The sequence below is a fragment of the Motacilla alba genome, chromosome 2 (genome assembly GCF_015832195.1).
Source record: "Motacilla alba alba isolate MOTALB_02 chromosome 2, Motacilla_alba_V1.0_pri, whole genome shotgun sequence".
Classification (NCBI taxonomy): Eukaryota; Metazoa; Chordata; class Aves; order Passeriformes; family Motacillidae; genus Motacilla; species Motacilla alba.
Window position 1 is genome coordinate 29916668 of NC_052017.1, and position 12859 is coordinate 29929526.

The window sequence follows — 12859 nt, forward strand, 5'->3', positions numbered from 1 at the left end:
CAAAGCCCAGGTCGCTGTTAGCATTTATTTTACTTCTCATTATGACATGTATGCAAACACTTAAAAGAAATAGGAAAGAGGTATAATCATGATAAGATTCCTTTTTTTCTGAACAAAGGGGAATACTTTTCAAGTTTAATTTATTACACTTCTCCTTAATACTATAAACTGAATTGAATGCCTCATCAAGTTTGACAGTTCACTTATACTTCTGATTCAGTGATAGTACTTTTTAAAATAATTACTGACTCTTGAGAGATAATCCAAGAAAATAACTCTGGAAAATACGTTTTCTGTTCTGAAATGTGTCTTAATTTCTTGCATTTTTTCTTTTCCAAGTGAGGAAGTTTTAAAACTGCAGTTGAGTACTTAACTGCCAAAAAAAGTTATTGGGCTACCTTTGAAAGAAATTTTTCATTTTCATTTGCAATTTTTTCTGCTTTCCTTGCCCATGACAACCAAAATCCAGTGTAAGATTGAGGATATATAATGAATCAAAAATATTTAATAACATTCAGTGAAATCTAGGTGGCACTTTTTTTAAGTTTGATGCATTCTCCAGCATAATTGAGTGAGTGGAGAAAGAAACTGCTGATTTTATATATTGCAAAAAAGTTCTGTTAGTGTCATCCTAAATCTGGATGCTTTTGTCCTCATGCTGAAATGAGATGCTCTGAAGGCTGTCTTCTTTCATCCCTGTTCTCTTGAGAGAAGCTCTGCATCTAGCTTCTCAGGTGGCACAAAGAAGCTTTGCCTATATTGAAGTTAACAGAGGAATGACAGATTATGCCAGCTGAGAATTGAGGTACAAGACTTTAGCTACCAGAACTGAAATGATAAAAGCATCCCATGGGAGGTAACCTAACCTTTCACAGTTTATTGATCATCTGACTTGTACTTCTGATGTCACTAGTTATTCTTAATGTTTCAGCTTCTCGCTCCTGCTGTCTGTCACACAGGTCTTGCTGTGGCACTGCTTCCCCCAGAAGCTGCCAGCCACCTCTCCTCCAGGGAACAGGCTCCAGATTAGGACATTTTTTGCACTCTTGAGCACTGAAAAATTGCTGTTCAGTGGCAGTTTTCATGCCAGTCTCAGTCCTCTTCAGTCATGGCTTTTCAAAACCACTTTGCTCACCTAATTTCCCAGCATCCTCACCACGGGCACATCACTCCTGTGTTAGCTCCTTATTTACACTGTGGCCTCACTGCCACCTTATCCCTGTGCCAGGGCTGCTCTTAGATTACAGAGTAAGCAGTGTCCCTTTAATGCAGCTTCTCAGAGCAGAGATTTAACTCCTTTTCCTGTGTTTCATCCTCTGCTCGTGTCTTATTGCCTGGCTAGTCCTTCTCTGTCCCATCTCCTGCCAGTTACTTTGTGGTTCACATGGCTGCCAAAATTTCCCTCTTACCCTCTGTTCCTTATTCCTGCAACTTTCAGCCTCCTACAGTATTTCATCTTTTCAGTCTTTTCAAAGATTTTTTTCAATCTGTTTCAAAGACACTGTTACAGCTTTTCAGGTATCAGTGCTTTTCATGTCCTGAATGAGTTGGCACATAAATCTGGTTAAAGAAATTCTAGGTTTAAATTGTAGAGTAAATTTAAAGTATTATCTTTATTGGTGAGGGGGTGATCTTCCAGTCTTCTCAGCATTTACGGCTCTTTTCTATAAATTCCTTAGTGCTCTGATTATGTCATGACTGACTGATGGCTAATTCTGCAAACAGTGTTTTTACTTTCTTTGTATGAAAAAGCCAAATGGAGCCAGTTTCTTTTACCCTAAAATGTGCAAAATTATTCAAGTTTTTTCAATTTTATGAAAAGCATATGAAAAATATGAAAAGTACTGTACAAGTTAGTAATAACTTTGGGCTCTTTTTTTGTAGAGCATAGTTCAAAAGAGTAGTACTGGTATAAACTCTCTTTTCTTTTTAATACTTCACCAAGATGCTATCTGGAGTAAGGTGTGACCATTTCTTTTCCTACTGGTTCTTCTGGATTTTACTTGTGTTTGGTGTGTTTTCAGGAATATGTTTTTATTACCTAATACTGCTGGTTGGAGAAACTTGTCATCTGTCTTTTGTCAGATGTAGTTTTATTTTAGTGTTCAAATTTCTGTAGTCCTCCTTGTTTACTTTATAAAGCTTAACTGCTTCTTCTGTATAAATCTGCCTTGAGCCAAGGCGGGAGAAGGGGGCTCACCAGCTTTATGTTCTGTTCCTATCTCCAGCTTTTTTTACTGTCCTAGCCCAACAGTGTAACTGAGACATTCCTTTGGGAAAAGGTTAACTTGGATCCCTGCAGTCCCAGCAGTCCACACAATTGCTTTTATGTGAGAATCATAAATATACTGGACAAGCTGGTCTATAAGCAACTTGACTGCAATTCTTCTTGATTGCATCTCAAATCAGGAATGATGACTGTTCAGCTGATGACAGCATTCCTTGTTTCAGTTGCTGGATTTAAAGGTGGCAGAAATGTTTGCCAAGAAAGGTAACTGCCAACAAAAAAAAGGAAGATTGCCCGTCTTGGGAGATGCTGGTGAGAAAGCGGGCTGCTTTATTTTCTGATGTTTTCCTTTAGCATTTGTGATTTGAAAGATTTGTGTTCCTAATACACCAGGAATTGAAACCAGTCACCAGAAACAGAGATTGAAATGCCATCTCTTAGTGGAAGCCTTAACAGTTGGTCAGTGTTCCCATTGTAAGGAATGGTTTCAAAATTCAAAGCCTGAGGGTTAAACCACGCTCCTTTACCTCTTTTTACACATGCTCCAAGCATCTAAATCACTCAACAAGCATGCCATTTTTCAAGTCTTATTTTCTTTCCACAGAATTTCAAAAGCCCTGTGGGAAGTGCCATCTATGGAGTATAATTGATATGGACACTCTTCTGTGACTATTTTTGTTGTTATGTTTCAAGATAAAGGCAATTGAGTATTTATAGGAAAAATAAATACATATGCCTTTTGCAATGTGTTGTAAATGAAAATTAAATATTTTTCTACTCAAATGTTGGCATATTTCCTGGAATCACTGAGCTTTCAGTAACGTTTTTAGTTAATATTCTGCAGCCTACTGTTGTATTCACCGCAGCTGAGTTGAGCTCAGAGAGTTTGTCTTTATTTAACCTTAGAGAGGAATCCCAGGCTTGCTATGTAGTTGGCAGATCTGTTGGGAAGGATCTGCTGTGGGCTGCAGTGGAGAGAGTTGAGGACAGGGTCTGAACTGTGCCTGCTACAGCTTTACTCCATTGGTGATATGAAAATCCTGAAGAATAAGTGAAGTTAGCCTTTATCAAAGCCTGATTAATATTTGCTTTCATTATCAATCCCTTTCCTTCTTTGTCTAATATTTTTATGAATCCTGTTGCTTAGATCCTGCATCCCACTACTCCTTGTGATGTTTGAAGTTAAGGGCACTGATTAGGACATTAATTTTTTACCTGCAGAATATATATATACATATATAAATATGTATTTGTGTAGAGGGGGGTAAAAACCATAAAAAGCCCCAATGAGAGTAAGCATTCTGCGTCACCTTTTCTCTCCACAGTCTTAAAATTGCAGTGGTGTGGTGGAGGAGGGAAGATGCTTCAGCTAAAAGTCAAAGCTTTTAAAGATGCTGATTTTGATTCTCTGCTCCATTACACATTTTTCACACTGACGTAGCTCCACGGAGCTTCTTTCAGTGTCTTTCTTGTCAGCTAGTAACAAGTAAGAATGTAAAGGGCCTGTGGCATTAGGGCTGCGAAACAGACAGTAGCAAACCATTCCGTTTGATTGGTGATCTTACAGTTACTTGTTTAGAATAATTTCATTCATGAGGTTGACTATTACTTAGTTCAGTTTTAGGACAGTAATTACCTGTAAAAGTTAATATTTGCTATGTCAGCAGTTATTAGAACTATTGGTGATAACCTTACTGTTAGCAATATTTATACCAGGAAATAAATGTCTGTCTTTATTTGTCAGTAAACACTGGCACTGAAATTACATTAAATATTATGTATTGATTTCTATGGATTCAAGTCTAAAACTACCCTAATATTTGTTTTCTCCCACATAAAGGAATGAGGTTAAGGTTAATTTGATGAAGTAGATATTCCAGTGCTAGATTTGTTATTTGAGTATGTGAAAATTATCGAAAATGTGTAGCTTACCAAACTGAGCCTGGTTTCAGTTGCAGATTTTACTAATAGTGAAAGGAAATTTCCATTGTTAAAAAAATCTGAAGGCCTTCCCTCATGCTACGTTCTCTGAAAAGGAAGAAATGTGATGCTGGTCCAAGATGGGAAGTATAATCAGCCTGAATAACTGTGCAGATCTGTAGAGGTTGATTTTCAGCTAGTATCTGCAAAATAAGCTGCAGGGTTCAGTTTGCAAACACTATTGTGAACCAAACCCTGCAGGGCTCAGTTTGCAAACACTATTGTGAACCAGACCCTGCAGGGTTTGCTGAGCTCCAGTTACTGCTCCTAGTAAGGCTTATTATCCTGTCACAGAAGATGTAAGAAAATCCATCTCTCCCCTTTAAACATGATAAACCTTTGTCACCTACAATGCAATTAATGTTAAAAATAGAAGAGTGCTGATGATAAGATTGTGACTTGCAGGCAACGAGCCATTGTCCAAGTACAGGAGACTTATCTGGTGGGCCAGTCAGCCTACACGGTTTGCTGTCAGTTTGCTGATTGCCATTTCTCTCTGGGTTTGATGAAATATTCATGTCTTTGCTCTGCTCTCTGCAAGCACTATTGATTTCTTGTATAAACGCGGCTATATTTAGTCTAGACAAATGGAATGTGGATTGCTGCTGAATAAATGGGATGAAAGGCTGGGGGTTTGCCTGTCTGTTTCTCTTGGTCGGTGGCAATTATTTATAATCAAGAGTAGTTTTTGTAAGTTAAAGGTGATTTTTTATAATTTAGTGATTAGTCTCAGAACAAAAGTAAGCACTTAGACATAATCATTCTGTTGGGATAGTGGGTTAAGAAGACAAATCATGCTGCGAGGTTTACAATCACAGTTATTAGGATTTTTTAAAAAAAGGCCCAGAAAAATGTATGTTTTCAGAATTTTGAGGGGAAAAAAACTGTGATCTGTAGAAAAGATTTGAAGCCTTTTCCCTTATTTTTATAAAATCTTTTACTAATAGATCATTTTACTAATGATCATACAGTTAGAATTCAGTCCTCTCCATTTGCTGCAGTTTCAACTTTTACTGCTTCAATTTTGCTGTCTCTGCTTACTAGAATATTTCTGTTTCATTTTGGTTTTCTCTTTGGAAACAAATACAGGTGCAGCAGAGAAAAAGGAGAAAATATGCTTAAAATCTTGTTCCCGAGTCATTTCCGACAGCATGTTTGTTTTCGGTTGATAATTTTATTTTCCAATGAAGATAGTGGAGGAATAGGAACTGTAGTGAATGTGTTTATGTTTCACTGTCCTCTTGTGGATGGAATCAGAACTGCTGGGCTTTAGCAGAGACCTTCAGCTGCTATTTATTTTCCTCTCGTAGATATGCTGCTTGTTAGTCTTTTGTTCTTTTGAAATAGATAAAGTTACATTCACTCTCTTCACTTGATGTGAAAACCAGAGCTTTACAGGTATTGTAGTGAAAGTGATCAAATCTCTCTGTTCTGTGCTGCCCTTTGATTTAAATTAGGAGATTGAAAATACAAGGTCCTCCATTAGGTAGTTTAATGCTGGATTAAGAATTTATAACATGGCTACAACAAATTGAAGTAATTAACTTTCTTACAGGCCATATACAGTGTGCTATTTATGTGTCAAATTATTTTCCCATGTTATATGTTATTCCTCTGTGTTTGCCAGGTATATTTATATGCAGTAGCTATGTAGCACTGGGTAGCTTTTCATGTGTAACAGTATCCTCAGAAAAAACTACACACTAGCTTTGCAAAATCTCTTGCTGCACAGTGGGAGCCACAAGGCTTTCATCTTATGCTGAGCAAGTGCCCTGAGTGTTTATTGTGTAGCATCAATAGTGCCTAGGAGATTTTCACTAAATATTGCTCCATTAGGCTATGACATGGTTTTAGAACCTGGGTTGTGTGTTAACCTGTTTAGTAGAATATTAATCTGGGGGTATTTTTGCAGAGAATGGAAAGGAAGTGCTGAAGATTGCATAGATTGCATTAAATGTTTTGAAAGGTCTGTACATTGAAACAATTTTTGAGTGAAATGTGTCTTTTTCCCTGTAGGAATGCTCTCTATTCTCTTTCTTCTGTTATATTTAATATGAACATGTTATGTTATTTTCTTCCCACAGTGGATGTGAAGTCGGAGGTTCCCGTGGGCCTGGAGCCGATCTCACCATTAGACTTGCGAACGGATCTCAGGATGATGGTTCCCATGGTGGACCCGATTATGCGCGAAAAGCAGCTACAGCAGGAGCTGCTCCTGATCCAGCAGCAGCAGCAGATTCAGAAACAACTGCTCATTGCAGAGTTCCAGAAGCAGCATGAAAATCTGACCCGCCAGCATCAGGCCCAGCTCCAGGAGCACATTAAGGTAGCAACATTTTTCATTTCTCCCTTACTTTATCTGCAAAGTCAATATGCTTAAGCAGACACAGAAAGGGAACATGCCTGAAGGGTTTGCTGTGACTGAGAGATGGTGTTTGAGTGCTCTTTTCTCTGTACTGGGGTGATAAAAGCCTTTTAAAGCAAAACTGCTGGCAGTGATTTGCTCACAGCAGACCAAGGCAATATTGTGAGAATCATTGTGCTCATGAGGCCACCACATCCCCCAAAGATCAAACTACCTATTTCACAACCTGGATTTTCAGCTGAACTTCAATATGGCTGGTTTTTCAGTATATACTGTATTCAGTATATTAAAAGACTGCTTTCTTTGGGCTACTGAGTTTGTGACCACAAATGAAATTGATAGGCAAGTGCATAATATTTGCATTTGTAAAATAGAGGCAGACCCCGATAGTATTGTCTTTTCACTCTTCTCTGAGCTGCCTCATATAATACAAAAAGAAAATGATTTATGGGATTGCATGCACTATGGCAGGATTGCTGTAATGGATTTGGACTGGGAATTTATGATCTTGCCTTTCATTTCATTTTTTCCCCTCTTATCTGCTTGCCATTGTGCTGCTGTGCTAAGCTTCCACTTGACAGAGCTGACAAATGCAGCGGAGCACAGCAACCAGAGTTAGGTGATGCACAGGCAAAGAACAATGTGAAGTTTCCAGGCATCTTTGCCAAAAGAGAAAGAAGTGAAACCAGAGCAGCAGGCTGCTACCTGACACTAGAGTTCAGTTTGGTGACAGCCAGTAATGCACTATGCCGTTTAAAAGTCAGTTAAAAGATGAAAAGAAGTGTAAGCATAAAAGCAAGCACTGATCCTCAGTTACTCAAGGGGGTTGTTTTAACCTGGTCTGACCTAGAAAACATTGCAAACTGCACTTTCTCATGTCTTTTTGTTCTGTGCAAGTTACAACAGGAACTACTAGCCATTAAACAACAGCAAGAACTCCTTGAAAAAGAGCAGAAACTGGAGCAGCAAAGACAAGAGCAGGAACTGGAGAGGCATCGCAGGGAGCAACAGCTTCCTCCCCTCCGAGGCAAAGAAAGAGGACGAGAAAGTAAGAGCCAATGTACCATGAATCCTAATAAGAAATGAATCTATTCCCCTTTGCATTATCCCAGCCAAAATGAACTATGAACAGGAACCTGAAGGAAGCCTATTCCTGTATGAAATACACAGGTCGAGAAGTCAAGACTGTGCTTTGAGAAGGGCAGGGCCACCCACTGCACCCACAGAAACACATTTCTGGTTTGTGTGCAGAATTGGAAGACTGCAGGAAAGCACAGCTTGACAGACTCGTAGATATGCATCTCAGGAGTCAAGCTCTTTGTATAAAAAATGAGAACATTTGAAAGCATAAAGCTTCACATGAGAACTTTCTGAAGAACTTATTGCTCAATACAGAAAGCACTACAAAACAGCAAAAATTTGAATTAGTTGCTGAGATTTGTTTCAAGACTGAAAATAAAATGAAATATTCAAGAATATCTTAGGATGAAACTTCTAAATATTTTGCTGGGACTTTTTCAAAATGTCTTGTGTTTGTTCTTGATGACATTTCTTGAGGTGTAACCAAGAGTTTTTCTAGCTTATATATAGCTATAAAGAAAATGACTATAAGGGTTTGTTAGGATTTGGTGCTCACTAGAGGGAGACAGATACAAATAATTCTCTTTAGTGAGGTCAGTTGGAAAATCAGGTTGAAGTACAGTATGAAGGTTGAAAATGAAGCTGCCACAAACAGATACTGTTCCTTGCCTATTAAATGAGCACAAGAATTAGCTGACAAAGACTGAAGCAGAAAAGAGCTTTTTTTACTTGGGTGGAAAAAGATATCACTTCAACAGCTGCAGGTGTACCATGTTGTAGGCTTTAGAAATTAAGTTGTCTATGGTGCTCCTAGTAATTTGAAGAATAATGTGCCCATAAAAAAATTTCCATCTTATTGACCTAGAAATGTGAGGGTGTGGAAACTGCAGGAACAAAAGGTTCCTCTAAGTACTATAAAAAAAATCAGCCTCCATATGAACAGTTAGGCTTTATTCGTGCTCCTGCCAGAGGAAGAGCAGAGATGTGACCTCAATGGTTCCCTTCTCAATTTGAGCTTGCTGGGTGGCTGTTCAGGATATAACAGCCAGCCAAGCAGCTTGTGACCCCTCCAGGCCCAGCTCCAGAGTTTGTTGGTGGTGATGATCTTTTTAATGAGTAGAGGAGGGAAGGGAGCTGTGTGCAGGGGAGTTGGAGTATGAAGCAGAGCAGTAGTAGAGGTATTTTGTGGGCAATGGGTCACATGGAGCATGCTCAGCATCTCAGCTGTGGTGTGTCAGAGCTGGATAACCAAATACTTAGAGTACCAAATATGCCTTAGTGCTGCACCTTTGAAAGAAATTAGGTTTTTTGTCACTGATTATGGAAAACCAAAATATCTTTTGTTTTCATAATTTTTTTTTCCTCAGTGAACACTGTTTTGGCTGTGAGTAAAGAAGCATGTCCCATGCTGCAAGCTTGAATTGGCAGTTTAACTTTACAATGACACTCTTTACTTTTTGTTCTCTTTTGAGCTGGCCACCAAGAGAGGTCAAAATGCAGTGTCTCCTGTCTTCCAGATTTCTCACGTAGAGGCTCTTAAGTGTCTCCAATTAAAAGACTCACTGCTGGCTCTTTCTGCAGTGTTCTGTTTATAACCAAGACAGTGTTTAGAGGACAATTTTGCTGTGTTACTACTAGTACTTTATTAAAAGAAAAAACATTCGTTACTAAAAACTCAAACTGTCCTTTTGTTACTGTCTTTTTAGTTCTATTGTTGGTTTTGTACTTGGATTGTTGGAAATGATCAGGAAATAATTTAAATTCTTTAGATACATCTGGCCCTGGATAAATGGCCTCATCTACTGTTGAAATATTCCTTATGACTTCACTGGATTTTTGGGTCATGGCCAGCTTCAGGCTTCCACAGACAAGCATTTAATCCAAGTGTTATCTCATTTTGACTTTTTCTAGCAATAGTTAGTTTATAGTTTACAAAACTTACAGCAAGAGCACACAGACTCTGTTTTGGGGTTTGTTTTCTTTAAAAAGGTAATTTTTTAAAGTAAAGATAAGAGGCATTTAACTCTGTGTTTCTTAGGGGCAGTGGCCAGTACAGAAGTGAAGCAGAAACTTCAAGAGTTCCTGTTAAGTAAATCAGCTACAAAAGACTCTCCAGCAAATGGGAAGAATCATTCCATGAGCCGTCACCCCAAGCTCTGGTACACGTATGTTCAGTATTTAACTGCTTCCTTGTCTCGTTGAGGTATCAGCTAAAACTTGGCAGAATGCTTTTCCAGCAGGGGTGTTGAGAGTCTGCATCCAGAGCAAGGCTGCAGTTCAACCTAAAGATTAGCAAAATCCAGAATGTTATATTTCTGGTTGAACTGAGGAGTATTTGGTGTTCAGTGATGAGAACTATACAGAACAAGACTCTCTCAAAAATCTGTATAACTGGTTGTATTTCAGCTGCTTCATCTGTAGCATCTATAGCTGTTGCTATCACAAATTTTACAACCATACCTGTCATTATTCCACGTATCTTAATTTTTTGCAGTTAGAACAACTTTGTGTTTGTCTTACTTGGATGCTGAATCAATCACAAAACATTTCTTCTTGAAGAGATGCTGCTTTGCTTCCAGTGAAGTTGCTTGAATGGTGTTAGTAATTCACAAGGATTTTGAGAAAGACTGTGGTCATTTAACTTTTCTGACTCAGGATTTTAGTATCCGGACTGCATATTCTTATGATAACTTGGCCTTGACAAGAACCTGCTTAGACCATGGAAGCAGGTGATTTTGTCAAATCCTTCAGATGGTCTGTTGACATGTTAAGAGTTTACAGTTTTGCAGTTTTTATTCCCCACATAAATGAAACCAACAAAATGAACTCTCTGCGTTTCTGAAAAACTTAAATGTCATGCCCGCATTGACCTTCAATAGGACAAGCAGAATTGCATATGGTACACTAGATTTCCATCTTTTACTTATTCTTTTTAAAAAGGATTGCTGAAGGTTGGCCCTTGGAGTTTGCATTCTGAGCTAACCAGAGAATTTTGGTGAAATAACTTAATATATACTTACATTGTATTTGGTGGAGATGCAGTAATTATTTAATTTTTTCCTTCCAAATAATGTGTAAAAGTGTCTTGAATATGTCAGATTTCTGAACTAGTAATCTGAGCCTCAGATGACTGAGTATGAGGAGCTCTGCTACATGAGGATGCCTTCTGCTACGCTACAGAAAGCAGTACTTCCTCTCATGATGGAGACATATTATTGTTTAACCACACTGCATTTGAAAGACAGGCAGAGTCTGTAAAAGGCCAAGTAAAATAATGTTTAGATAAACACGAAGTTTGAAAGTTTTTCTCCTTTTTCTCTCTCCTCGAGATAAAAAGATCAACCAATTCCCCCCGCCCAAAAAACAAAAAACCCAACCCCTGTTTCTGAGCCACGTGATGCAATTTCTACATGGTTGTTCAGAAATCTCTGCCCACAATATTTCTTTCATCCAACAGTAGTCAGAAAACACTCTTCAGCTTGAAGCATCTCTGCTGAAATGAGTGCTATGTGTTGCAGAGTGGTGTGCTCACAGAATTTACAAATTGAACTTAAAGTCAAGGTTTCATTTACCTTGTCCACTAAATAATTTGGCGGAGGGGGGTATCCAAGAGATTATAGGTCAGTATTTCTGGTTGTTTCATACAGGCCTTCCTGCCCTGAAAATCCCCCACATTTTGATAGAGAAGGCTTGATCAATATACGTCTATTTGTACGTGATAAACAAGCCTTAAGTGGCTTTTGCTGTGTGTCAGCTGATTCATATTAAAAGCAGCCACCTGAAATGGTCAATTCCCCAAACTGGAGACAGACCCTGTCTGTAGATCAACATGAATCTTATCCTATGTGATTTCGGTAATGAGTGCAAAAAATGCATTTTTGGGAATCCGAAGGAGTTCCATAACTTACTGTAGGAGTGAAATTGGTTACATGAGCCTGTGGTTTGTGCACGCTTATGCAAACAAGAACATAAACACAGCTGAGACGTGTACAACATGTGTGGATAGTTACTGCTGGTCACCTCAGTGACAGCTAATTTGTGACCTCTGTGTCTGCTGCAGGGCTGCCCACCATACCTCACTGGATCAAAGCTCTCCACCCCTGAGTGGGGCCTCGCCACCATACAAATATACTTTACCAGGAGCACAGGATGCTAAGGATGATTTTCCACTTCGTAAAACGGGTGAGTTAGCGTCGTTTATTCGAGCCCTTTGCCCAGCAATTCTCCCACCCTTTATTTTAACCAGGCTGTCCATCAGCAAGGCATATATCATATTCCATAAGTTCAAGATGATACTATGAGTAAAGTCAAAGAAACTGCATATTTTCAAGATCAGCCTGGCCACATGGTACCAAGAGTTGGTGTTTTCCAGTGCTGACAGCTAGTGCAGGCTTCAGTTCTGACAAATTTTGTTTCTAAACAGATTATCATTTCATGGATCTTTATTTTCTTTGCATTTCTTCTGGCTCTAGTAACTGCCTCTGCCCTGCTTGGTAGATAAAGTATCTATCTTCAGATGGTATTCTGCTTTTATACAATGTTTTTCAGGGCATTTTGAGGGGAAATCATGGAAAGAGGAGGAATTGGATTAATGTTATATTTTGTGTCATTAGTTGTCAGAATTTGTATGCGTATCACAGAATATTCTGAGCTGGAAGAGACCCAGAAGGATCATGGAGACCCACAATTCAGTGAACAGCCCATACAGGGATCGGACCTGTGACCTTGCTATTACCAACACTGCGCTGTGTCCATTTTTCCTGTCTTCTGACACATAGAAAATGTTCTTTTGAAGGTTTTAGAATATTTTAGAGGATCTAAAAATTGAATATATTATCTTGACAGCAGGTGAACTGTAGACTTAGCTTTTTGTTCACCATAAAGAAAGCTAGAATGGCAGTGGAGTCCATGTGGCTGTTGCCTCAGGACCTTGGTGCAGTGACTGGTATCCAGGAATGCAGGGAGACACTCAGAGGAGGGGGGAAAAAAGGAAAAGAAAACATTAGATCACTTATTGCATGAGTCTGCTGTTGAGTGATATAGTTACGTTCAGAGAGAAAGTCTGGCCCCCTACTGTGCTAACAGCCTTTGAATGCGATTTTGCCACTGGGCGATTGAAAACTAACTGCAAAACTGACTTGAAAAGAAGTGGCATTTGGAACCAGAAGATATTCAGAGAGAAATCCAGCCTGTATCTAATACTTTGG

At 38.9% G+C, this 12859-nt stretch overlaps 1 protein-coding gene across 22 annotated transcripts in view; it reads left to right on the top strand.

The window, feature by feature from the left end:
• Positions 1-12859, top strand: part of HDAC9 (histone deacetylase 9) — a 459669-nt gene that overhangs the window by 224998 nt on the left and 221812 nt on the right. For 14 of the 22 annotated variants that reach the window (XR_005256087.1, XM_038129895.1, XM_038129893.1 and 11 more), the window contains 4 exons: positions 6292-6533; positions 7470-7620; positions 9691-9817; positions 11713-11834. Coding sequence is in view for 21 of the 22 variants with exons in the window: in XM_038129895.1 (XP_037985823.1) it covers positions 6292-6533; positions 7470-7620; positions 9691-9817; positions 11713-11834 (642 nt within the window). In the remaining variant the exon portion in view is untranslated. The remainder of the gene's footprint in view (positions 1-6291; positions 6534-7469; positions 7621-9690; positions 9818-11712; positions 11835-12859) is intronic. The other 8 variants (XM_038129890.1, XM_038129899.1, XM_038129908.1 and 5 more) reach the window with 3 other exon arrangements.